At 32.3% G+C, this 27,767-nt stretch overlaps 2 protein-coding genes across 3 annotated transcripts in view; one reads left to right on the forward strand and one right to left on the reverse strand.

Annotated features, from left to right (window-relative positions):
- Nucleotides 1-27,767, forward strand: part of LOC127289237 (cytochrome P450 4g15) — a 267,349-nt gene that overhangs the window by 173,540 nt on the left and 66,042 nt on the right. The gene's annotated exons all lie outside the window — the stretch shown is intronic.
- The window catches only part of LOC127289236 (glutamine-dependent NAD(+) synthetase), a 47,095-nt gene that overhangs the window by 10,581 nt on the left and 8,747 nt on the right, over nt 1-27,767 (reverse strand). Inside the window, exons 6-8 of the mRNA XM_051317045.1 lie at nt 27,340-27,579; nt 27,157-27,272; nt 26,774-27,078 (exon numbers count right to left, since the gene is read on the reverse strand). Coding sequence (XP_051173002.1) covers nt 26,774-27,078; nt 27,157-27,272; nt 27,340-27,579 — 661 coding nt within the window. The remainder of the gene's footprint in view (nt 1-26,773; nt 27,079-27,156; nt 27,273-27,339; nt 27,580-27,767) is intronic.

Below are 27,767 nucleotides of genomic sequence, written 5' to 3' on the forward strand. Positions count from 1 at the left end.
TGAATTTTTTTGGAAAGATTTTTATGCTTTTGGATGCGTTTTTGGTCATAAAAAGGGTCTTCCTCTACTCGGATCTGGGTGTCAATTTTTTTCTACACTTTTCGGTGTATTTTGTGCAAGAATATGCAATAAAATCTTCTGCCTAAGAAAAATTGAATTTTTTTCGAAAGATTTTTATGCTTTTGGATGCGTTTTTGGTCATAAAAAGGGTCTTCCTCTACTCGGATCTGGGTGTCAATTTTTTTCTACACTTTTCGGTGTATTTTGTGCAAGAATATGCAATAAAATCTTCTGCCTAAGAAAAATTGAATTTTTTTCGAAAGATTTTTATGCTTTTGGATGCGTTTTTGGTCATAAAAAGGGTCTTCCTCTACTCGGATCTGGGTGTCAATTTTTTTCTACACTTTTCGGTGTATTTTGTGCAAGAATATGCAATAAAATCTTCTGCCTAAGAAAAATTGAATTTTTTTGGTTACATTTTTATGCTTTTGGATGCGTTTTTGGTCATAAAAAGGGTCTTCCTCTACTCGGATCTGGGTGTCAATTTTTTTCTACACTTTTCGGTGTATTTTGTGCAAGAATATGCAATAAAATCTTCTGCCTAAGAAAAATTGAATTTTTTTGGTAAATTTTTATGCTTTTGGATGCGTTTTTGGTCATAAAAAGGGTCTTCCTCTACTCGGATCTGGGTGTCAATTTTTTTCTACACTTTTCGGTGTATTTTGTGCAAGAATATGCAATAAAATCTTCTGCCTAAGAAAAATTGAATTTTTTTGGTTACATTTTTATGCTTTTGGATGCGTTTTTGGTCATAAAAAGGGTCTTCCTCTACTCGGATCTGGGTGTCAATTTTTTTCTACACTTTTCGGTGTATTTTGTGCAAGAATATGCAATAAAATCTTCTGCCTAAGAAAAATTGAATTTTTTTGAAAATTTTTATGCTTTTGGATGCGTTTTTGGTCATAAAAAGGGTCTTCCTCTACTCGGATCTGGGTGTCAATTTTTTTCTACACTTTTCGGTGTATTTTGTGCAAGAATATGCAATAAAATCTTCTGCCTAAGAAAAATTGAATTTTTTTCGAAAGATTTTTATGCTTTTGGATGCGTTTTTGGTCATAAAAAGGGTCTTCCTCTACTCGGATCTGGGTGTCAATTTTTTTCTACACTTTTCGGTGTATTTTGTGCAAGAATATGCAATAAAATCTTCTGCCTAAGAAAAATTGAATTTTTTTCGAAAGATTTTTATGCTTTTGGATGCGTTTTTGGTCATAAAAAGGGTCTTCCTCTACTCGGATCTGGGTGTCAATTTTTTTCTACACTTTTCGGTGTATTTTGTGCAAGAATATGCAATAAAATCTTCTGCCTAAGAAAAATTGAATTTTTTTGGTTACATTTTTATGCTTTTGGATGCGTTTTTGGTCATAAAAAGGGTCTTCCTCTACTCGGATCTGGGTGTCAATTTTTTTCTACACTTTTCGGTGTATTTTGTGCAAGAATATGCAATAAAATTGTCTGCCTAAGAAAAATTGAATTTTTTTCGAAAGATTTTTTTTTTGGATGCGTTTCATTGGTCATAAAAAGGGTCTTCCTCTACTCGGATCTGGGTGTCAATTTTTTTCTACACTTTTCGGTGTATTTTGTGCAAGAATATGCAATAAAATCTTCTGCCTAAGAAAAATTGAATTTTTTTCGAAAGATTTTTATGCTTTTGGATGCGTTTTTGGTCATAAAAAGGGTCTTCCTCTACTCGGATCTGGGTGTCAATTTTTTTCTACACTTTTCGGTGTATTTTGTGCAAGAATATGCAATAAAATCTTCTGCCTAAGAAAAATTGAATTTTTTTCGAAAGATTTTTATGCTTTTGGATGCGTTTTTGGTCATAAAAAGGGTCTTCCTCTACTCGGATCTGGGTGTCAATTTTTTTCTACACTTTTCGGTGTATTTTGTGCAAGAATATGCAATAAAATCTTCTGCCTAAGAAAAATTGAATTTTTTTCGAAAGATTTTTATGCTTTTGGATGCGTTTTTGGTCATAAAAAGGGTCTTCCTCTACTCGGATCTGGGTGTCAATTTTTTTCTACACTTTTCGGTGTATTTTGTGCAAGAATATGCAATAAAATCTTCTGCCTAAGAAAAATTGAATTTTTTTCGAAAGATTTTTATGCTTTTGGATGCGTTTTTGGTCATAAAAAGGGTCTTCCTCTACTCGGATCTGGGTGTCAATTTTTTTCTACACTTTTCGGTGTATTTTGTGCAAGAATATGCAATAAAATCTTCTGCCTAAGAAAAATTGAATTTTTTTGAAAATTTTTATGCTTTTGGATGCGTTTTTGGTCATAAAAAGGGTCTTCCTCTACTCGGATCTGGGTGTCAATTTTTTTCTACACTTTTCGGTGTATTTTGTGCAAGAATATGCAATAAAATCTTCTGCCTAAGAAAAATTGAATTTTTTTCGAAAGATTTTTATGCTTTTGGATGCGTTTTTGGTCATAAAAAGGGTCTTCCTCTACTCGGATCTGGGTGTCAATTTTTTTCTACACTTTTCGGTGTATTTTGTGCAAGAATATGCAATAAAATCTTCTGCCTAAGAAAAATTGAATTTTTTTCGAAAGATTTTTATGCTTTTGGATGCGTTTTTGGTCATAAAAAGGGTCTTCCTCTACTCGGATCTGGGTGTCAATTTTTTTCTACACTTTTCGGTGTATTTTGTGCAAGAATATGCAATAAAATCTTCTGCCTAAGAAAAATTGAATTTTTTTGGTTACATTTTTATGCTTTTGGATGCGTTTTTGGTCATAAAAAGGGTCTTCCTCTACTCGGATCTGGGTGTCAATTTTTTTCTACACTTTTCGGTGTATTTTGTGCAAGAATATGCAATAAAATCTTCTGCCTAAGAAAAATTGAATTTTTTTGGTAACATTTTTATGCTTTTGGATGCGTTTTTGGTCATAAAAAGGGTCTTCCTCTACTCGGATCTGGGTGTCAATTTTTTTCTACACTTTTCGGTGTATTTTGTGCAAGAATATGCAATAAAATCTTCTGCCTAAGAAAAATTGAATTTTTTTCGAAAGATTTTTATGCTTTTGGATGCGTTTTTGGTCATAAAAAGGGTCTTCCTCTACTCGGATCTGGGTGTCAATTTTTTTCTACACTTTTCGGTGTATTTTGTGCAAGAATATGCAATAAAATCTTCTGCCTAAGAAAAATTGAATTTTTTTCGAAAGATTTTTATGCTTTTGGATGCGTTTTTGGTCATAAAAAGGGTCTTCCTCTACTCGGATCTGGGTGTCAATTTTTTTCTACACTTTTCGGTGTATTTTGTGCAAGAATATGCAATAAAATCTTCTGCCTAAGAAAAATTGAATTTTTTTCGAAAGATTTTTATGCTTTTGGATGCGTTTTTGGTCATAAAAAGGGTCTTCCTCTACTCGGATCTGGGTGTCAATTTTTTTCTACACTTTTCGGTGTATTTTGTGCAAGAATATGCAATAAAATCTTCTGCCTAAGAAAAATTGAATTTTTTTGGTTACATTTTTATGCTTTTGGATGCGTTTTTGGTCATAAAAAGGGTCTTCCTCTACTCGGATCTGGGTGTCAATTTTTTTCTACACTTTTCGGTGTATTTTGTGCAAGAATATGCAATAAAATCTTCTGCCTAAGAAAAATTGAATTTTTTTGGTACATTTTTATGCTTTTGGATGCGTTTTTGGTCATAAAAAGGGTCTTCCTCTACTCGGATCTGGGTGTCAATTTTTTTCTACACTTTTCGGTGTATTTTGTGCAAGAATATGCAATAAAATCTTCTGCCTAAGAAAAATTGAATTTTTTTCGAAAGATTTTTATGCTTTTGGATGCGTTTTTGGTCATAAAAAGGGTCTTCCTCTACTCGGATCTGGGTGTCAATTTTTTTCTACACTTTTCGGTGTATTTTGTGCAAGAATATGCAATAAAATCTTCTGCCTAAGAAAAATTGAATTTTTTTCGAAAGATTTTTATGCTTTTGGATGCGTTTTTGGTCATAAAAAGGGTCTTCCTCTACTCGGATCTGGGTGTCAATTTTTTTCTACACTTTTCGGTGTATTTTGTGCAAGAATATGCAATAAAATCTTCTGCCTAAGAAAAATTGAATTTTTTTGGTTACATTTTTATGCTTTTGGATGCGTTTTTGGTCATAAAAAGGGTCTTCCTCTACTCGGATCTGGGTGTCAATTTTTTTCTACACTTTTCGGTGTATTTTGTGCAAGAATATGCAATAAAATCTTCTGCCTAAGAAAAATTGAATTTTTTTCGAAAGATTTTTATGCTTTTGGATGCGTTTTTGGTCATAAAAAGGGTCTTCCTCTACTCGGATCTGGGTGTCAATTTTTTTCTACACTTTTCGGTGTATTTTGTGCAAGAATATGCAATAAAATCTTCTGCCTAAGAAAAATTGAATTTTTTTCGAAAGATTTTTATGCTTTTGGATGCGTTTTTGGTCATAAAAAGGGTCTTCCTCTACTCGGATCTGGGTGTCAATTTTTTTCTACACTTTTCGGTGTATTTTGTGCAAGAATATGCAATAAAATCTTCTGCCTAAGAAAAATTGAATTTTTTTGGTTACATTTTTATGCTTTTGGATGCGTTTTTGGTCATAAAAAGGGTCTTCCTCTACTCGGATCTGGGTGTCAATTTTTTTCTACACTTTTCGGTGTATTTTGTGCAAGAATATGCAATAAAATCTTCTGCCTAAGAAAAATTGAATTTTTTTGGTTACATTTTTATGCTTTTGGATGCGTTTTTGGTCATAAAAAGGGTCTTCCTCTACTCGGATCTGGGTGTCAATTTTTTTCTACACTTTTCGGTGTATTTTGTGCAAGAATATGCAATAAAATCTTCTGCCTAAGAAAAATTGAATTTTTTTGGTTACATTTTTATGCTTTTGGATGCGTTTTTGGTCATAAAAAGGGTCTTCCTCTACTCGGATCTGGGTGTCAATTTTTTTCTACACTTTTCGGTGTATTTTGTGCAAGAATATGCAATAAAATTGTCTGCCTAAGAAAAATTGAATTTTTTTGAAAATTTTTTTTTGACGGATCGCTTTTTGGTCATAAAAATGGTGTTCCTCTACTCGGATCTGGGTGTCAATTTTTTTCTACACTTTTCGGTGTATTTTGTGCAAGAATATGCAATAAAATCTTCTGCCTAAGAAAAATTGAATTTTTTTCGAAAGATTTTTATGCTTTTGGATGCGTTTTTGGTCATAAAAAGGGTCTTCCTCTACTCGGATCTGGGTGTCAATTTTTTTCTACACTTTTCGGTGTATTTTGTGCAAGAATATGCAATAAAATCTTCTGCCTAAGAAAAATTGAATTTTTTTCGAAAGATTTTTATGCTTTTGGATGCGTTTTTGGTCATAAAAAGGGTCTTCCTCTACTCGGATCTGGGTGTCAATTTTTTTCTACACTTTTCGGTGTATTTTGTGCAAGAATATGCAATAAAATCTTCTGCCTAAGAAAAATTGAATTTTTTTGAAAATTTTTTTTTGACGGAAATCGCTTCTTGGTCATAAAAATGGTGTTCCTCTACTCGGATCTGGGTGTCAATTTTTTTCTACACTTTTCGGTGTATTTTGTGCAAGAATATGCAATAAAATTTCTGCCTAAGAAAAATTGAATTTTTTTCGAAAGATTTTTTTTTGCGGATGCGTTTTTGGTCATAAAAAGGGTCTTCCTCTACTCGGATCTGGGTGTCAATTTTTTTCTACACTTTTCGGTGTATTTTGTGCAAGAATATGCAATAAAATCTTCTGCCTAAGAAAAATTGAATTTTTTTCGAAAGATTTTTATGCTTTTGGATGCGTTTTTGGTCATAAAAAGGGTCTTCCTCTACTCGGATCTGGGTGTCAATTTTTTTCTACACTTTTCGGTGTATTTTGTGTAAGAATATGCAATAAAATCTTCTGCCTAAGAAAAATTGAATTTTTTTGAAAATTTTTTTTTGACGGAATCGCTTTTTGGTCATAAAAATGGTGTTCCTCTACTCGGATCTGGGTGTCAATTTTTTTCTACACTTTTCGGTGTATTTTGTGCAAGAATATGCAATAAAATCTTCTGCCTAAGAAAAATTGAATTTTTTTCGAAAGATTTTTATGCTTTTGGATGCGTTTTTGGTCATAAAAAGGGTGTTCCTCTACTCGGATCTGGGTGTCAATTTTTTTCTACACTTTTCGGTGTATTTTGTGCAAGAATATGCAATAAAATCTTCTGCCTAAGAAAAATTGAATTTTTTTGGTTACATTTTTATGCTTTTGGATGCGTTTTTGGTCATAAAAAGGGTCTTCCTCTACTCGGATCTGGGTGTCAATTTTTTTCTACACTTTTCGGTGTATTTTGTGCAAGAATATGCAATAAAATCTTCTGCCTAAGAAAAATTGAATTTTTTTCGAAAGATTTTTATGCTTTTGGATGCGTTTTTGGTCATAAAAAGGGTCTTCCTCTACTCGGATCTGGGTGTCAATTTTTTTCTACACTTTTCGGTGTATTTTGTGCAAGAATATGCAATAAAATCTTCTGCCTAAGAAAAATTGAATTTTTTTCGAAAGATTTTTATGCTTTTGGATGCGTTTTTGGTCATAAAAAGGGTCTTCCTCTACTCGGATCTGGGTGTCAATTTTTTTCTACACTTTTCGGTGTATTTTGTGCAAGAATATGCAATAAAATCTTCTGCCTAAGAAAAATTGAATTTTTTTGGTTACATTTTTATGCTTTTGGATGCGTTTTTGGTCATAAAAAGGGTCTTCCTCTACTCGGATCTGGGTGTCAATTTTTTTCTACACTTTTCGGTGTATTTTGTGCAAGAATATGCAATAAAATCTTCTGCCTAAGAAAAATTGAATTTTTTTGGTTACATTTTTATGCTTTTGGATGCGTTTTTGGTCATAAAAAGGGTCTTCCTCTACTCGGATCTGGGTGTCAATTTTTTTCTACACTTTTCGGTGTATTTTGTGCAAGAATATGCAATAAAATCTTCTGCCTAAGAAAAATTGAATTTTTTTCGAAAGATTTTTATGCTTTTGGATGCGTTTTTGGTCATAAAAAGGGTCTTCCTCTACTCGGATCTGGGTGTCAATTTTTTTCTACACTTTTTGGTGTATTTTGTGCAAGAATATGCAATAAAATCTTCTGCCTAAGAAAAATTGAATTTTTTTCGAAAGATTTTTATGCTTTTGGATGCGTTTTTGGTCATAAAAAGGGTCTTCCTCTACTCGGATCTGGGTGTCAATTTTTTTCTACACTTTTCGGTGTATTTTGTGCAAGAATATGCAATAAAATCTTCTGCCTAAGAAAAATTGAATTTTTTTGGTTACATTTTTATGCTTTTGGATGCGTTTTTGGTCATAAAAAGGGTCTTCCTCTACTCGGATCTGGGTGTCAATTTTTTTCTACACTTTTCGGTGTATTTTGTGCAAGAATATGCAATAAAATCTTCTGCCTAAGAAAAATTGAATTTTTTTCGAAAGATTTTTATGCTTTTGGATGCGTTTTTGGTCATAAAAAGGGTCTTCCTCTACTCGGATCTGGGTGTCAATTTTTTTCTACACTTTTCGGTGTATTTTGTGCAAGAATATGCAATAAAATCTTCTGCCTAAGAAAAATTGAATTTTTTTCGAAAGATTTTTATGCTTTTGGATGCGTTTTTGGTCATAAAAAGGGTCTTCCTCTACTCGGATCTGGGTGTCAATTTTTTTCTACACTTTTCGGTGTATTTTGTGCAAGAATATGCAATAAAATCTTCTGCCTAAGAAAAATTGAATTTTTTTGAAAATTTTTTTTTGACGGAATCGCTTTTTGGTCATAAAAATGGTGTTCCTCTACTCGGATCTGGGTGTCAATTTTTTTCTACACTTTTCGGTGTATTTTGTGCAAGAATATGCAATAAAATCTTCTGCCTAAGAAAAATTGAATTTTTTTCGAAAGATTTTTATGCTTTTGGATGCGTTTTTGGTCATAAAAAGGGTCTTCCTCTACTCGGATCTGGGTGTCAATTTTTTTCTACACTTTTCGGTGTATTTTGTGCAAGAATATGCAATAAAATCTTCTGCCTAAGAAAAATTGAATTTTTTTCGAAAGATTTTTATGCTTTTGGATGCGTTTTTGGTCATAAAAAGGGTCTTCCTCTACTCGGATCTGGGTGTCAATTTTTTTCTACACTTTTCGGTGTATTTTGTGCAAGAATATGCAATAAAATTGTCTGCCTAAGAAAAATTGAATTTTTTTGAAAATTTTTTTTTGACGGAATCGCTTTTTGGTCATAAAAATGGTGTTCCTCTACTCGGATCTGGGTGTCAATTTTTTTCTACACTTTTCGGTGTATTTTGTGCAAGAATATGCAATAAAATCTTCTGCCTAAGAAAAATTGAATTTTTTTCGAAAGATTTTTATGCTTTTGGATGCGTTTTTGGTCATAAAAAGGGTCTTCCTCTACTCGGATCTGGGTGTCAATTTTTTTCTACACTTTTCGGTGTATTTTGTGCAAGAATATGCAATAAAATCTTCTGCCTAAGAAAAATTGAATTTTTTTGGTTACATTTTTATGCTTTTGGATGCGTTTTTGGTCATAAAAAGGGTCTTCCTCTACTCGGATCTGGGTGTCAATTTTTTTCTACACTTTTCGGTGTATTTTGTGCAAGAATATGCAATAAAATCTTCTGCCTAAGAAAAATTGAATTTTTTTCGAAAGATTTTTATGCTTTTGGATGCGTTTTTGGTCATAAAAAGGGTCTTCCTCTACTCGGATCTGGGTGTCAATTTTTTTCTACACTTTTCGGTGTATTTTGTGCAAGAATATGCAATAAAATCTTCTGCCTAAGAAAAATTGAATTTTTTTCGAAAGATTTTTATGCTTTTGGATGCGTTTTTGGTCATAAAAAGGGTCTTCCTCTACTCGGATCTGGGTGTCAATTTTTTTCTACACTTTTCGGTGTATTTTGTGCAAGAATATGCAATAAAATCTTCTGCCTAAGAAAAATTGAATTTTTTTCGAAAGATTTTTATGCTTTTGGATGCGTTTTTGGTCATAAAAAGGGTCTTCCTCTACTCGGATCTGGGTGTCAATTTTTTTCTACACTTTTCGGTGTATTTTGTGCAAGAATATGCAATAAAATCTTCTGCCTAAGAAAAATTGAATTTTTTTGGTTACATTTTTATGCTTTTGGATGCGTTTTTGGTCATAAAAAGGGTCTTCCTCTACTCGGATCTGGGTGTCAATTTTTTTCTACACTTTTCGGTGTATTTTGTGCAAGAATATGCAATAAAATCTTCTGCCTAAGAAAAATTGAATTTTTTTCGAAAGATTTTTATGCTTTTGGATGCGTTTTTGGTCATAAAAAGGGTCTTCCTCTACTCGGATCTGGGTGTCAATTTTTTTCTACACTTTTCGGTGTATTTTGTGCAAGAATATGCAATAAAATCTTCTGCCTAAGAAAAATTGAATTTTTTTGAAAATTTTTTTTTTCGGAATGCGTTTTTGGTCATAAAAAGGGTCTTCCTCTACTCGGATCTGGGTGTCAATTTTTTTCTACACTTTTCGGTGTATTTTGTGCAAGAATATGCAATAAAATCTTCTGCCTAAGAAAAATTGAATTTTTTTGGTTACATTTTTATGCTTTTGGATGCGTTTTTGGTCATAAAAAGGGTCTTCCTCTACTCGGATCTGGGTGTCAATTTTTTTCTACACTTTTCGGTGTATTTTGTGCAAGAATATGCAATAAAATCTTCTGCCTAAGAAAAATTGAATTTTTTTGGTTACATTTTTATGCTTTTGGATGCGTTTTTGGTCATAAAAAGGGTCTTCCTCTACTCGGATCTGGGTGTCAATTTTTTTCTACACTTTTCGGTGTATTTTGTGCAAGAATATGCAATAAAATCTTCTGCCTAAGAAAAATTGAATTTTTTTCGAAAGATTTTTATGCTTTTGGATGCGTTTTTGGTCATAAAAAGGGTCTTCCTCTACTCGGATCTGGGTGTCAATTTTTTTCTACACTTTTCGGTGTATTTTGTGCAAGAATATGCAATAAAATCTTCTGCCTAAGAAAAATTGAATTTTTTTCGAAAGATTTTTATGCTTTTGGATGCGTTTTTGGTCATAAAAAGGGTCTTCCTCTACTCGGATCTGGGTGTCAATTTTTTTCTACACTTTTCGGTGTATTTTGTGCAAGAATATGCAATAAAATCTTCTGCCTAAGAAAAATTGAATTTTTTTGGTTACATTTTTATGCTTTTGGATGCGTTTTTGGTCATAAAAAGGGTCTTCCTCTACTCGGATCTGGGTGTCAATTTTTTTCTACACTTTTCGGTGTATTTTGTGCAAGAATATGCAATAAAATCTTCTGCCTAAGAAAAATTGAATTTTTTTCGAAAGATTTTTATGCTTTTGGATGCGTTTTTGGTCATAAAAAGGGTCTTCCTCTACTCGGATCTGGGTGTCAATTTTTTTCTACACTTTTCGGTGTATTTTGTGCAAGAATATGCAATAAAATCTTCTGCCTAAGAAAAATTGAATTTTTTTCGAAAGATTTTTATGCTTTTGGATGCGTTTTTGGTCATAAAAAGGGTCTTCCTCTACTCGGATCTGGGTGTCAATTTTTTTCTACACTTTTCGGTGTATTTTGTGCAAGAATATGCAATAAAATCTTCTGCCTAAGAAAAATTGAATTTTTTTGGTTACATTTTTATGCTTTTGGATGCGTTTTTGGTCATAAAAAGGGTCTTCCTCTACTCGGATCTGGGTGTCAATTTTTTTCTACACTTTTCGGTGTATTTTGTGCAAGAATATGCAATAAAATCTTCTGCCTAAGAAAAATTGAATTTTTTTGGTTACATTTTTATGCTTTTGGATGCGTTTTTGGTCATAAAAAGGGTCTTCCTCTACTCGGATCTGGGTGTCAATTTTTTTCTACACTTTTCGGTGTATTTTGTGCAAGAATATGCAATAAAATCTTCTGCCTAAGAAAAATTGAATTTTTTTGGTTACATTTTTATGCTTTTGGATGCGTTTTTGGTCATAAAAAGGGTCTTCCTCTACTCGGATCTGGGTGTCAATTTTTTTCTACACTTTTCGGTGTATTTTGTGCAAGAATATGCAATAAAATTGTCTGCCTAAGAAAAATTGAATTTTTTTGAAAATTTTTATGCTTTTGGATGCGTTTTTGGTCATAAAAAGGGTCTTCCTCTACTCGGATCTGGGTGTCAATTTTTTTCTACACTTTTCGGTGTATTTTGTGCAAGAATATGCAATAAAATCTTCTGCCTAAGAAAAATTGAATTTTTTTCGAAAGATTTTTATGCTTTTGGATGCGTTTTTGGTCATAAAAAGGGTCTTCCTCTACTCGGATCTGGGTGTCAATTTTTTTCTACACTTTTCGGTGTATTTTGTGCAAGAATATGCAATAAAATCTTCTGCCTAAGAAAAATTGAATTTTTTTCGAAAGATTTTTATGCTTTTGGATGCGTTTTTGGTCATAAAAAGGGTCTTCCTCTACTCGGATCTGGGTGTCAATTTTTTTCTACACTTTTCGGTGTATTTTGTGCAAGAATATGCAATAAAATCTTCTGCCTAAGAAAAATTGAATTTTTTTGAAAATTTTTATGCTTTTGGATGCGTTTTTGGTCATAAAAAGGGTCTTCCTCTACTCGGATCTGGGTGTCAATTTTTTTCTACACTTTTCGGTGTATTTTGTGCAAGAATATGCAATAAAATCTTCTGCCTAAGAAAAATTGAATTTTTTTCGAAAGATTTTTTTTTTGGATGCGTTTTTGGTCATAAAAAGGGTCTTCCTCTACTCGGATCTGGGTGTCAATTTTTTTCTACACTTTTCGGTGTATTTTGTGCAAGAATATGCAATAAAATCTTCTGCCTAAGAAAAATTGAATTTTTTTCGAAAGATTTTTATGCTTTTGGATGCGTTTTTGGTCATAAAAAGGGTCTTCCTCTACTCGGATCTGGGTGTCAATTTTTTTCTACACTTTTCAGTGTATTTTGTGCAAGAATATGCGATAAAATCGTCTGCCTAAGAAAAATTGAATTTTTTTGAAAATTTTTTATTGCTTTTGGATGCGTTTTTGGCCATAAAAAAGGTCTTCCTCTACTCAGATCTGGGTGTCAATTTTTTCCTACACTTTTCGGTGTATTTTGTGCAAGAATATGCAATAAAATCTTCTGCCTAAGAAAAATTGAATTTTTTTCGAAAGATTTTTATGCTTTTGGATGCGTTTTTGGTCATAAAAAGGGTCTTCCTCTACTCGGATCTGGGTGTCAATTTTTTTCTACACTTTTCGGTGTATTTTGTGCAAGAATATGCAATAAAATCTTCTGCCTAAGAAAAATTGAATTTTTTTGGTTACATTTTTATGCTTTTGGATGCGTTTTTGGTCATAAAAAGGGTCTTCCTCTACTCGGATCTGGGTGTCAATTTTTTTCTACACTTTTCGGTGTATTTTGTGCAAGAATATGCAATAAAATCTTCTGCCTAAGAAAAATTGAATTTTTTTCGAAAGATTTTTATGCTTTTGGATGCGTTTTTGGTCATAAAAAGGGTCTTCCTCTACTCGGATCTGGGTGTCAATTTTTTTCTACACTTTTCGGTGTATTTTGTGCAAGAATATGCAATAAAATCTTCTGCCTAAGAAAAATTGAATTTTTTTCGAAAGATTTTTATGCTTTTGGATGCGTTTTTGGTCATAAAAAGGGTCTTCCTCTACTCGGATCTGGGTGTCAATTTTTTTCTACACTTTTCGGTGTATTTTGTGCAAGAATATGCAATAAAATCTTCTGCCTAAGAAAAATTGAATTTTTTTGGTTACATTTTTATGCTTTTGGATGCGTTTTTGGTCATAAAAAGGGTCTTCCTCTACTCGGATCTGGGTGTCAATTTTTTTCTACACTTTTCGGTGTATTTTGTGCAAGAATATGCAATAAAATCTTCTGCCTAAGAAAAATTGAATTTTTTTGGTTACATTTTTATGCTTTTGGATGCGTTTTTGGTCATAAAAAGGGTCTTCCTCTACTCGGATCTGGGTGTCAATTTTTTTCTACACTTTTCGGTGTATTTTGTGCAAGAATATGCAATAAAATCTTCTGCCTAAGAAAAATTGAATTTTTTTCGAAAGATTTTTATGCTTTTGGATGCGTTTTTGGTCATAAAAAGGGTCTTCCTCTACTCGGATCTGGGTGTCAATTTTTTTCTACACTTTTCGGTGTATTTTGTGCAAGAATATGCAATAAAATCTTCTGCCTAAGAAAAATTGAATTTTTTTCGAAAGATTTTTATGCTTTTGGATGCGTTTTTGGTCATAAAAAGGGTCTTCCTCTACTCGGATCTGGGTGTCAATTTTTTTCTACACTTTTCGGTGTATTTTGTGCAAGAATATGCAATAAAATCTTCTGCCTAAGAAAAATTGAATTTTTTTGGTTACATTTTTATGCTTTTGGATGCGTTTTTGGTCATAAAAAGGGTCTTCCTCTACTCGGATCTGGGTGTCAATTTTTTTCTACACTTTTCGGTGTATTTTGTGCAAGAATATGCAATAAAATCTTCTGCCTAAGAAAAATTGAATTTTTTTCGAAAGATTTTTATGCTTTTGGATGCGTTTTTGGTCATAAAAAGGGTCTTCCTCTACTCGGATCTGGGTGTCAATTTTTTTCTACACTTTTCGGTGTATTTTGTGCAAGAATATGCAATAAAATCTTCTGCCTAAGAAAAATTGAATTTTTTTCGAAAGATTTTTATGCTTTTGGATGCGTTTTTGGTCATAAAAAGGGTCTTCCTCTACTCGGATCTGGGTGTCAATTTTTTTCTACACTTTTCGGTGTATTTTGTGCAAGAATATGCAATAAAATCTTCTGCCTAAGAAAAATTGAATTTTTTTGAAAATTTTTTTTTGACGGATGCGTTTTTGGTCATAAAAAGGGTCTTCCTCTACTCGGATCTGGGTGTCAATTTTTTTCTACACTTTTCGGTGTATTTTGTGCAAGAATATGCAATAAAATCTTCTGCCTAAGAAAAATTGAATTTTTTTCGAAAGATTTTTATGCTTTTGGATGCGTTTTTGGTCATAAAAAGGGTCTTCCTCTACTCGGATCTGGGTGTCAATTTTTTTCTACACTTTTCGGTGTATTTTGTGCAAGAATATGCAATAAAATCTTCTGCCTAAGAAAAATTGAATTTTTTTCGAAAGATTTTTATGCTTTTGGATGCGTTTTTGGTCATAAAAAGGGTCTTCCTCTACTCGGATCTGGGTGTCAATTTTTTTCTACACTTTTCGGTGTATTTTGTGCAAGAATATGCAATAAAATCTTCTGCCTAAGAAAAATTGAATTTTTTTGAAAATTTTTTTTTGACGGATCGCTTTTTGGTCATAAAAATGGTGTTCCTCTACTCGGATCTGGGTGTCAATTTTTTTCTACACTTTTCGGTGTATTTTGTGCAAGAATATGCAATAAAATCTTCTGCCTAAGAAAAATTGAATTTTTTTCGAAAGATTTTTATGCTTTTGGATGCGTTTTTGGTCATAAAAAGGGTCTTCCTCTACTCGGATCTGGGTGTCAATTTTTTTCTACACTTTTCGGTGTATTTTGTGCAAGAATATGCAATAAAATCTTCTGCCTAAGAAAAATTGAATTTTTTTGGTTACATTTTTATGCTTTTGGATGCGTTTTTGGTCATAAAAAGGGTCTTCCTCTACTCGGATCTGGGTGTCAATTTTTTTCTACACTTTTCGGTGTATTTTGTGCAAGAATATGCAATAAAATCTTCTGCCTAAGAAAAATTGAATTTTTTTCGAAAGATTTTTATGCTTTTGGATGCGTTTTTGGTCATAAAAAGGGTCTTCCTCTACTCGGATCTGGGTGTCAATTTTTTTCTACACTTTTCGGTGTATTTTGTGCAAGAATATGCAATAAAATCTTCTGCCTAAGAAAAATTGAATTTTTTTCGAAAGATTTTTATGCTTTTGGATGCGTTTTTGGTCATAAAAAGGGTCTTCCTCTACTCGGATCTGGGTGTCAATTTTTTTCTACACTTTTCGGTGTATTTTGTGCAAGAATATGCAATAAAATCTTCTGCCTAAGAAAAATTGAATTTTTTTCGAAAGATTTTTATGCTTTTGGATGCGTTTTTGGTCATAAAAAGGGTCTTCCTCTACTCGGATCTGGGTGTCAATTTTTTTCTACACTTTTCGGTGTATTTTGTGCAAGAATATGCAATAAAATCTTCTGCCTAAGAAAAATTGAATTTTTTTGGTTACATTTTTATGCTTTTGGATGCGTTTTTGGTCATAAAAAGGGTCTTCCTCTACTCGGATCTGGGTGTCAATTTTTTTCTACACTTTTCGGTGTATTTTGTGCAAGAATATGCAATAAAATCTTCTGCCTAAGAAAAATTGAATTATTTTCGAAAGATTTTTATGCTTTTGGATGCGTTTTTGGTCATAAAAAGGGTCTTCCTCTACTCGGATCTGGGTGTCAATTTTTTTCTACACTTTTCGGTGTATTTTGTGCAAGAATATGCAATAAAATTTCTGCCTAAGAAAAATTGAATTTTTTTGAAAATTTTTTTTTGACGGAGATTGCTTTTTTGGTCATAAAAATGGTCTTCCTCTACTCGGATCTGGGTGTCAATTTTTTTCTACACTTTTCGGTGTATTTTGTGCAAGAATATGCAATAAAATCTTCTGCCTAAGAAAAATTGAATTTTTTTGGTTACATTTTTATGCTTTTGGATGCGTTTTTGGTCATAAAAAGGGTCTTCCTCTACTCGGATCTGGGTGTCAATTTTTTTCTACACTTTTCGGTGTATTTTGTGCAAGAATATGCAATAAAATTTCTGCCTAAGAAAAATTGAATTTTTTTGAAAATTTTTTTGCTTTGGATGCGTTTTTGGTCATAAAAAGGGTCTTCCTCTACTCGGATCTGGGTGTCAATTTTTTTCTACACTTTTCGGTGTATTTTGTGCAAGAATATGCAATAAAATCTTCTGCCTAAGAAAAATTGAATTTTTTTGGTTACATTTTTATGCTTTTGGATGCGTTTTTGGTCATAAAAAGGGTCTTCCTCTACTCGGATCTGGGTGTCAATTTTTTTCTACACTTTTCGGTGTATTTTGTGCAAGAATATGCAATAAAATCTTCTGCCTAAGAAAAATTGAATTTTTTTGGTTACATTTTTATGCTTTTGGATGCGTTTTTGGTCATAAAAAGGGTCTTCCTCTACTCGGATCTGGGTGTCAATTTTTTTCTACACTTTTCGGTGTATTTTGTGCAAGAATATGCAATAAAATCTTCTGCCTAAGAAAAATTGAATTTTTTTCGAAAGATTTTTATGCTTTTGGATGCGTTTTTGGTCATAAAAAGGGTCTTCCTCTACTCGGATCTGGGTGTCAATTTTTTTCTACACTTTTCGGTGTATTTTGTGCAAGAATATGCAATAAAATCTTCTGCCTAAGAAAAATTGAATTTTTTTGGTTACATTTTTATGCTTTTGGATGCGTTTTTGGTCATAAAAAGGGTCTTCCTCTACTCGGATCTGGGTGTCAATTTTTTTCTACACTTTTCGGTGTATTTTGTGCAAGAATATGCAATAAAATCTTCTGCCTAAGAAAAATTGAATTTTTTTCGAAAGATTTTTATGCTTTTGGATGCGTTTTTGGTCATAAAAAGGGTCTTCCTCTACTCGGATCTGGGTGTCAATTTTTTTCTACACTTTTCGGTGTATTTTGTGCAAGAATATGCAATAAAATCTTCTGCCTAAGAAAAATTGAATTTTTTTCGAAAGATTTTTATGCTTTTGGATGCGTTTTTGGTCATAAAAAGGGTCTTCCTCTACTCGGATCTGGGTGTCAATTTTTTTCTACACTTTTCGGTGTATTTTGTGCAAGAATATGCAATAAAATCTTCTGCCTAAGAAAAATTGAATTTTTTTGGTTACATTTTTATGCTTTTGGATGCGTTTTTGGTCATAAAAAGGGTCTTCCTCTACTCGGATCTGGGTGTCAATTTTTTTCTACACTTTTCGGTGTATTTTGTGCAAGAATATGCAATAAAATCTTCTGCCTAAGAAAAATTGAATTTTTTTGGTTACATTTTTATGCTTTTGGATGCGTTTTTGGTCATAAAAAGGGTCTTCCTCTACTCGGATCTGGGTGTCAATTTTTTTCTACACTTTTCGGTGTATTTTGTGCAAGAATATGCAATAAAATCTTCTGCCTAAGAAAAATTGAATTTTTTTCGAAAGATTTTTATGCTTTTGGATGCGTTTTTGGTCATAAAAAGGGTCTTCCTCTACTCGGATCTGGGTGTCAATTTTTTTCTACACTTTTCGGTGTATTTTGTGCAAGAATATGCAATAAAATCTTCTGCCTAAGAAAAATTGAATTTTTTTGGTTACATTTTTATGCTTTTGGATGCGTTTTTGGTCATAAAAAGGGTCTTCCTCTACTCGGATCTGGGTGTCAATTTTTTTCTACACTTTTCGGTGTATTTTGTGCAAGAATATGCAATAAAATCTTCTGCCTAAGAAAAATTGAATTTTTTTCGAAAGATTTTTATGCTTTTGGATGCGTTTTTGGTCATAAAAAGGGTCTTCCTCTACTCGGATCTGGGTGTCAATTTTTTTCTACACTTTTCGGTGTATTTTGTGCAAGAATATGCAATAAAATCTTCTGCCTAAGAAAAATTGAATTTTTTTGGTTACATTTTTATGCTTTTGGATGCGTTTTTGGTCATAAAAAGGGTCTTCCTCTACTCGGATCTGGGTGTCAATTTTTTTCTACACTTTTCGGTGTATTTTGTGCAAGAATATGCAATAAAATCTTCTGCCTAAGAAAAATTGAATTTTTTTCGAAAGATTTTTATGCTTTTGGATGCGTTTTTGGTCATAAAAAGGGTCTTCCTCTACTCGGATCTGGGTGTCAATTTTTTTCTACACTTTTCGGTGTATTTTGTGCAAGAATATGCAATAAAATTGTCTGCCTAAGAAAAATTGAATTTTTTTGAAAATTTTTTTTTGACGGAAATCGCTTCAATGGTCATAAAAATGGTGTTCCTCTACTCGGATCTGGGTGTCAATTTTTTTCTACACTTTTCGGTGTATTTTGTGCAAGAATATGCAATAAAATCTTCTGCCTAAGAAAAATTGAATTTTTTTGGTTACATTTTTATGCTTTTGGATGCGTTTTTGGTCATAAAAAGGGTCTTCCTCTACTCGGATCTGGGTGTCAATTTTTTTCTACACTTTTCGGTGTATTTTGTGCAAGAATATGCAATAAAATCTTCTGCCTAAGAAAAATTGAATTTTTTTGGTTACATTTTTATGCTTTTGGATGCGTTTTTGGTCATAAAAAGGGTCTTCCTCTACTCGGATCTGGGTGTCAATTTTTTTCTACACTTTTCGGTGTATTTTGTGCAAGAATATGCAATAAAATCTTCTGCCTAAGAAAAATTGAATTTTTTTGGTTACATTTTTATGCTTTTGGATGCGTTTTTGGTCATAAAAAGGGTCTTCCTCTACTCGGATCTGGGTGTCAATTTTTTTCTACACTTTTCGGTGTATTTTGTGCAAGAATATGCAATAAAATCTTCTGCCTAAGAAAAATTGAATTTTTTTGGTTACATTTTTATGCTTTTGGATGCGTTTTTGGTCATAAAAAGGGTCTTCCTCTACTCGGATCTGGGTGTCAATTTTTTTCTACACTTTTCGGTGTATTTTGTGCAAGAATATGCAATAAAATCTTCTGCCTAAGAAAAATTGAATTTTTTTCGAAAGATTTTTATGCTTTTGGATGCGTTTTTGGTCATAAAAAGGGTCTTCCTCTACTCGGATCTGGGTGTCAATTTTTTTCTACACTTTTCGGTGTATTTTGTGCAAGAATATGCAATAAAATCTTCTGCCTAAGAAAAATTGAATTTTTTTGGTTACATTTTTATGCTTTTGGATGCGTTTTTGGTCATAAAAAGGGTCTTCCTCTACTCGGATCTGGGTGTCAATTTTTTTCTACACTTTTCGGTGTATTTTGTGCAAGAATATGCAATAAAATCTTCTGCCTAAGAAAAATTGAATTTTTTTCGAAAGATTTTTATGCTTTTGGATGCGTTTTTGGTCATAAAAAGGGTCTTCCTCTACTCGGATCTGGGTGTCAATTTTTTTCTACACTTTTCGGTGTATTTTGTGCAAGAATATGCAATAAAATCTTCTGCCTAAGAAAAATTGAATTTTTTTGGTTACATTTTTATGCTTTTGGATGCGTTTTTGGTCATAAAAAGGGTCTTCCTCTACTCGGATCTGGGTGTCAATTTTTTTCTACACTTTTCGGTGTATTTTGTGCAAGAATATGCAATAAAATCTTCTGCCTAAGAAAAATTGAATTTTTTTCGAAAGATTTTTATGCTTTTGGATGCGTTTTTGGTCATAAAAAGGGTCTTCCTCTACTCGGATCTGGGTGTCAATTTTTTTCTACACTTTTCGGTGTATTTTGTGCAAGAATATGCAATAAAATCTTCTGCCTAAGAAAAATTGAATTTTTTTCGAAAGATTTTTATGCTTTTGGATGCGTTTTTGGTCATAAAAAGGGTCTTCCTCTACTCGGATCTGGGTGTCAATTTTTTTCTACACTTTTCGGTGTATTTTGTGCAAGAATATGCAATAAAATCTTCTGCCTAAGAAAAATTGAATTTTTTTGGTTACATTTTTATGCTTTTGGATGCGTTTTTGGTCATAAAAAGGGTCTTCCTCTACTCGGATCTGGGTGTCAATTTTTTTCTACACTTTTCGGTGTATTTTGTGCAAGAATATGCAATAAAATCTTCTGCCTAAGAAAAATTGAATTTTTTTGGTTACATTTTTATGCTTTTGGATGCGTTTTTGGTCATAAAAAGGGTCTTCCTCTACTCGGATCTGGGTGTCAATTTTTTTCTACACTTTTCGGTGTATTTTGTGCAAGAATATGCAATAAAATCTTCTGCCTAAGAAAAATTGAATTTTTTTGGTTACATTTTTATGCTTTTGGATGCGTTTTTGGTCATAAAAAGGGTCTTCCTCTACTCGGATCTGGGTGTCAATTTTTTTCTACACTTTTCGGTGTATTTTGTGCAAGAATATGCAATAAAATCTTCTGCCTAAGAAAAATTGAATTTTTTTGGTTACATTTTTATGCTTTTGGATGCGTTTTTGGTCATAAAAAGGGTCTTCCTCTACTCGGATCTGGGTGTCAATTTTTTCTACACTTTTCGGTGTATTTTGTGCAAGAAAATGCAATAAAATAGTCTGCCTAAGACAAATTGAATTTTTTTCGAAAGATTTTTATGCTTTTGGATGCGTTTTTGGTCATAAAAAGGGTCTTCCTCTACTCGGATCTGGGTGTCAATTTTTTTCTACACTTTTCGGTGTATTTTGTGCAAGAATATGCAATAAAATCTTCTGCCTAAGAAAAATTGAATTTTTTTGGTTACATTTTTATGCTTTTGGATGCGTTTTTGGTCATAAAAAGGGTCTTCCTCTACTCGGATCTGGGTGTCAATTTTTTTCTACACTTTTCGGTGTATTTTGTGCAAGAATATGCAATAAAATCTTCTGCCTAAGAAAAATTGAATTATTTTCGAAAGATTTTTATGCTTTTGGATGCGTTTTTGGTCATAAAAAGGGTCTTCCTCTACTCGGATCTGGGTGTCAATTTTTTTCTACACTTTTCGGTGTATTTTGTGCAAGAATATGCAATAAAATCTTCTGCCTAAGAAAAATTGAATTTTTTTCGAAAGATTTTTATGCTTTTGGATGCGTTTTTGGTCATAAAAAGGGTCTTCCTCTACTCGGATCTGGGTGTCAATTTTTTTCTACACTTTTCGGTGTATTTTGTGCAAGAATATGCAATAAAATTGTCTGCCTAAGAAAAAATGAATTTTTTTGAAAATTTTTTTTTGACGGAAATCGCTTCAATGGTCATAAAAATGGTGTTCCTCTACTCGGATCTGGGTGTCAATTTTTTTCTACACTTTTCGGTGTATTTTGTGCAAGAATATGCAATAAAATCTTCTGCCTAAGAAAAATTGAATTATTTTCGAAAGATTTTTATGCTTTTGGATGCGTTTTTGGTCATAAAAAGGGTCTTCCTCTACTCGGATCTGGGTGTCAATTTTTTTCTACACTTTTCGGTGTATTTTGTGCAAGAATATGCAATAAAATAGTCTGCCTAAGACAAATTGAATATTTTTGAAAATTTTTTTTTTACGAAAATCGCTTAAATGGTCATAAAAAGGGTCTTCCTCTACTCGGATCTGGGTGTCAATTTTTTCTACACTTTTCGGTGTATTTTGTGCAAGAATATGCAATGAAATCTTCTGCCTAAGAAAAATTGAATTTTTTTGGTTACATTTTTATGCTTTTGGATGCGTTTTTGGTCATAAAAAGAGTCTTCCTCTACTCGGATCTGGGTGTCAATTTTTTTCTACACTTTTCGGTGTATTTTGTGCAAGAATATGCAATAAAATCTTCTGCCTAAGAAAAATTGAATTTTTTTCGAAAGATTTTTATGCTTTTGGAAGCGTTTTTGGTCATAAAAAGGGTCTTCCTCTACTCGGATCTGGGTGTCAATTTTTTTCTACACTTTTCGGTGTATTTTGTGCAAGAATATGCAATAAAATCTTCTGCCTAAGAAAAATTGAATTTTTTTGGTTACATTTTTATGCTTTTGGATGCGTTTTTGGTCATAAAAAGGGTCTTCCTCTACTCGGATCTGGGTGTCAATTTTTTTCTACACTTTTCGGTGTATTTTGTGCAAGAATATGCAATAAAATCTTCAGCCTAAGAAAAATTGAATTATTTTCGAAAGATTTTTATGCTTTTGGATGCGTTTTTGGTCATAAAAAGGGTCTTCCTCTACTCGGATCTGGGTGTCAATTTTTTTCTACACTTTTCGGTGTATTTTGTGCAAGAATATGCAATAAAATCTTCAGCCTAAGAAAAATTGAATTTTTTTCGAAAGATTTTTATGCTTTTGGATGCGTTTTTGGTCATAAAAAGGGTCTTCCTCTACTCGGATCTGGGTGTCAATTTTTTTCTACACTTTTCGGTGTATTTTGTGCAAGAATATGCAATAAAATCTTCTGCCTAAGAAAAATTGAATTTTTTTCGAAAGATTTTTATGCTTTTGGATGCGTTTTTGGTCATAAAAAGGGTCTTCCTCTACTCGGATCTGGGTGTCAATTTTTTTCTACACTTTTCGGTGTATTTTGTGCAAGAATATGCAATAAAATCTTCTGCCTAAGAAAAATTGAATTTTTTTGGTTACATTTTTATGCTTTTGGATGCGTTTTTGGTCATAAAAAGGGTCTTCCTCTACTCGGATCTGGGTGTCAATTTTTTCCTACACTTTTCGCTGTATTTTGTGCAAGAATATGCAATAAAATCTTCTGCCTAAGAAAAATTGAATTTTTTTGGTTACATTTTTATGCTTTTGGATGCGTTTTTGGTCATAAAAAGGGTCTTCCTCTACTCGGATCTGGGTGTCAATTTTTTTCTACACTTTTCGGTGTATTTTGTGCAAGAATATGCAATAAAATCTTCAGCCTAAGAAAAATTGAATTATTTTCGAAAGATTTTTATGCTTTTGGATGCGTTTTTGGTCATAAAAAGGGTCTTCCTCTACTCGGATCTGGGTGTCAATTTTTTTCTACACTTTTCGGTGTATTTTGTGCAAGAATATGCAATAAAATCTTCAGCCTAAGAAAAATTGAATTATTTTCGAAAGATTTTTATGCTTTTGGATGCGTTTTTGGTCATAAAAAGGGTCTTCCTCTACTCGGATCTGGGTGTCAATTTTTTTCTACACTTTTTGGTGTATTTTGTGCAAGAATATGCAATAAAATCTTCTGCCTAAGAAAAATTGAATTTTTTTCGAAAGATTTTTATGCTTTTGGATGCGTTTTTGGTCATAAAAAGGGTCTTCCTCTACTCGGATCTGGGTGTCAATTTTTTCTACACTTTCGGTGTATTTTGTGCAAGAATATGCAATAAAATGTCTGCCTAAGTTTTGGTGTATTTTGTGCAAGAATATGCAATAAAATCTTCTGCCTAAGAAAAATTGAATTTTTTTCGAAAGATTTTTATGCTTTTGGATGCGTTTTTGGTCATAAAAAGGGTCTTCCTCTACTCGGATCTGGGTGTCAATTTTTTTCTACACTTTTCGGTGTATTTTGTGCAAGAATATGCAATAAAATTGTCTGCCTAAGAAAAAATGAATTTTTTTGAAAATTTTTTTTTGACGGAAATCGCTTCAATGGTCATAAAAATGGTGTTCCTCTACTCGGATCTGGGTGTCAATTTTTTTCTACACTTTTCGGTGTATTTTGTGCAAGAATATGCAATAAAATCTTCTGCCTAAGAAAAATTGAATTATTTTCGAAAGATTTTTATGCTTTTGGATGCGTTTTTGGTCATAAAAAGGGTCTTCCTCTACTCGGATCTGGGTGTCAATTTTTTTCTACACTTTTCGGTGTATTTTGTGCAAGAATATGCAATAAAATAGTCTGCCTAAGACAAATTGAATATTTTTGAAAATTTTTTTTTTACGAAAATCGCTTAAATGGTCATAAAAAGGGTCTTCCTCTACTCGGATCTGGGTGTCAATTTTTTCTACACTTTTCGGTGTATTTTGTGCAAGAATATGCAATAAAATCTTCTGCCTAAGAAAAATTGAATTTTTTTCGAAAGATTTTTATGCTTTTGGAAGCGTTTTTGGTCATAAAAAGGGTCTTCCTCTACTCGGATCTGGGTGTCAATTTTTTTCTACACTTTTCGGTGTATTTTGTGCAAGAATATGCAATAAAATCTTCTGCCTAAGAAAAATTGAATTTTTTTGGTTACATTTTTATGCTTTTGGATGCGTTTTTGGTCATAAAAAGGGTCTTCCTCTACTCGGATCTGGGTGTCAATTTTTTTCTACACTTTTCGGTGTATTTTGTGCAAGAATATGCAATAAAATCTTCTGCCTAAGAAAAATTGAATTTTTTTCGAAAGATTTTTATGCTTTTGGATGCGTTTTTGGTCATAAAAAGGGTCTTCCTCTACTCGGATCTGGGTGTCAATTTTTTTCTACACTTTTCGGTGTATTTTGTGCAAGAATATGCAATAAAATCTTCTGCCTAAGAAAAATTGAATTTTTTTGGTTACATTTTTATGCTTTTGGATGCGTTTTTGGTCATAAAAAGGGTCTTCCTCTACTCGGATCTGGGTGTCAATTTTTTTCTACACTTTTCGGTGTATTTTGTGCAAGAATATGCAATAAAATCTTCTGCCTAAGAAAAATTGAATTTTTTTCGAAAGATTTTTATGCTTTTGGATGCGTTTTTGGTCATAAAAAGGGTCTTCCTCTACTCGGATCTGGGTGTCAATTTTTTTCTACACTTTTCGGTGTATTTTGTGCAAGAATATGCAATAAAATCTTCTGCCTAAGAAAAATTGAATTTTTTTCGAAAGATTTTTATGCTTTTGGATGCGTTTTTGGTCATAAAAAGGGTCTTCCTCTACTCGGATCTGGGTGTCAATTTTTTTCTACACTTTTCGGTGTATTTTGTGCAAGAATATGCAATAAAATTGTCTGCCTAAGAAAAAATGAATTTTTTTGAAAATTTTTTTTTGACGGAAATCGCTTCAATGGTCATAAAAATGGTGTTCCTCTACTCGGATCTGGGTGTCAATTTTTTTCTACACTTTTCGGTGTATTTTGTGCAAGAATATGCAATAAAATCTTCTGCCTAAGAAAAATTGAATTATTTTCGAAAGATTTTTATGCTTTTGGATGCGTTTTTGGTCATAAAAAGGGTCTTCCTCTACTCGGATCTGGGTGTCAATTTTTTCTACACTTTTCGGTGTATTTTGTGCAAGAATATGCAATAAAATCTTCTGCCTAAGAAAAATTGAATTTTTTTGGTTACATTTTTATGCTTTTGGATGCGTTTTTGGTCATAAAAAGGGTCTTCCTCTACTCGGATCTGGGTGTCAATTTTTTTCTACACTTTTCGGTGTATTTTGTGCAAGAATATGCAATAAAATCTTTTGCCTAAGAAAAATTAAATTTTTTTCGAAAGATTTTTATGCTTTTGGATGCGTTTTTGGTCATAAAAAGGGTCTTCCTCTACTCGGATCTGGGTGTCAATTTTTTTCTACACTTTTCGGTGTATTTTGTGCAAGAATATGCAATAAAATCTTCTGCCTAAGAAAAATTGAATTTTTTTGGTTACATTTTTATGCTTTTGGATGCGTTTTTGGTCATAAAAAGGGTCTTCCTCTACTCGGATCTGGGTGTCAATTTTTTTCTACACTTTTCGGTGTATTTTGTGCAAGAATATGCAATAAAATCTTCTGCCTAAGAAAAATTGAATTTTTTTCGAAAGATTTTTATGCTTTTGGATGCGTTTTTGGTCATAAAAAGGGTCTTCCTCTACTCGGATCTGGGTGTCAATTTTTTTCTACACTTTTCGGTGTATTTTGTGCAAGAATATGCAATAAAATCTTCTGCCTAAGAAAAATTGAATTTTTTTGGTTACATTTTTATGCTTTTGGATGCGTTTTTGGTCATAAAAAGGGTCTTCCTCTACTCGGATCTGGGTGTCAATTTTTTTCTACACTTTTCGGTGTATTTTGTGCAAGAATATGCAATAAAATCTTCTGCCTAAGAAAAATTGAATTTTTTTCGAAAGATTTTTATGCTTTTGGATGCGTTTTTGGTCATAAAAAGGGTCTTCCTCTACTCGGATCTGGGTGTCAATTTTTTTCTACACTTTTCGGTGTATTTTGTGCAAGAATATGCAATAAAATCTTCTGCCTAAGAAAAATTGAATTTTTTTCGAAAGATTTTTATGCTTTTGGATGCGTTTTTGGTCATAAAAAGGGTCTTCCTCTACTCGGATCTGGGTGTCAATTTTTTTCTACACTTTTCGGTGTATTTTGTGCAAGAATATGCAATAAAATCTTCTGCCTAAGAAAAATTGAATTTTTTTCGAACGATTTTTATGCTTTTGGATGCGTTTTTGGTCATAAAAAGGGTCTTCCTCTATTCGGATCTGGATAACTTTAACAGGTTTTAATGGATTTAGATAAAATTTAGTAGGCTCATTTATCATATTACTATCTCAAATCTGACCAAAGGATTTTGAAAAATACTCCAAAAAAAAATTTTATGGTCTTTTTTCCAAAAATTTTTTTTTAATCGAAAAAATTTTTAAATAGAAAAATTTAAGGTTATATATGTGACGCCGCTCGTGATAAGGTACCTATCCCCGAAATAACATTAGGCTTAGTTTTCTGTGTATAGTGCACGGAAAACTGAGCCTAATGTTATTTCAGGGATAGGTACCTTTTCTCGTTCGGCGTCACATATAATAAAATCGTATTCTTTACGTCAAGACGAATCGATCGATATATATAAAGTATTCATTTGAGGTGAATTTAAAGAATTAATGAAAGTTAAAAATCAAAAATTCACATTTTGTCAATAAAATTTTGCTTTCTCCACGAGGAAGCAAATTTTTTTGCTGTTAGTAAAGAGGAAGCAAAATGTTCATGTAATGAACATCTGACTTCACAACTGGTTTTGAATGTAAAGAAATAGTCGTAAAAGTCGCAAATCTGAAATTTTACTTATTTAGAGAATATAATTTAATTTTTGCCTTTTATTTTTTGAAAAATGCAAAAATATTAAAGAAATTCAAATTTAGAATTATTCGAAATAATTAGAAAAGAAAAAAAATACCTGAATATTTTGTAATGCCAAATTCTCCCTTGGCGAACCACCTTTAACTTTAAATCGTGGCGTGAGTTTTGTAACCTGTTGAAATATTCCCAATATCGCTGTTATTGCAACATCAATAACAATTGAATGATGATAGGAACCAATTTCACTGGCAAGTTCAGCGGCTTTATTTTTTGTTTCCGCTGATGAATTTTCAGTGCCCATATAACAAGTGACTAGAAGTGTGTTGCAAAGTTGTTTTGCGTCCTGTGGCACATATTCAAAATCGCCAACAATTTTTCTTATATCCGACAAAACTTGTGAATCTTTAACAAAAAATGTTTGCCAAATAAAATACGATTTAATAACAAAAGAATGGAAAATTAAAAACTTTTTTTAAATACCTCCTTTTTTGACTGCATTCACAATCAAATCACACATTGAATAAACTATACAAGCAGTTGACGAGGAATCGACGCCACCGCTAAGTGGAAGGAAAAATCCTCCTTGACAGGATCGTCTGGAAAATTAATTTTTTGTCAAAAAAAAATAATAATTTCGAATTTAACAAAATTAAATTCTCAAACCTAAGATAATCCCACATCCAACATGCCGGAGCAAGGGAAATTTCTTCCTCAGGTGTATGATATTTAATTTTATCAAAACGATCCTCGTCTTCCTCGGCTAAATAATTAGCGTCCAACGGTTGATCCGGTGGATCAGAAATAAGACTCTCGGACGTCAAGGCAAAATCAATTTTCACACGTGGATAAGGATTCGCTCTCGCTGCACAATGTGATCTCGATCGAATATTATTTCTATAGCTCCTATTTTTTTTTTTTTTTTTGAGAAAAAATAATTGAATTTTAAAATTAAAAAAAAATTAAACGATTTTTTGTATTTTAAAATTAGAAAAATGAAAAGAATTACCTTTTCTAAGGTAAAATAATTTTTTTCAATTTTCGCAGATAGAAGAAATAAATAAATTCCCAAATAAAGGAAGAAAAAAAGGAAT

The sequence above is a fragment of the Leptopilina boulardi genome, unplaced genomic scaffold (genome assembly GCF_019393585.1).
Source record: "Leptopilina boulardi isolate dan_hultmark-lab unplaced genomic scaffold, ZJU_Lbou_2.1 LbouV2_40, whole genome shotgun sequence".
NCBI classification, from domain to species: Eukaryota; Metazoa; Arthropoda; class Insecta; order Hymenoptera; family Figitidae; genus Leptopilina; species Leptopilina boulardi.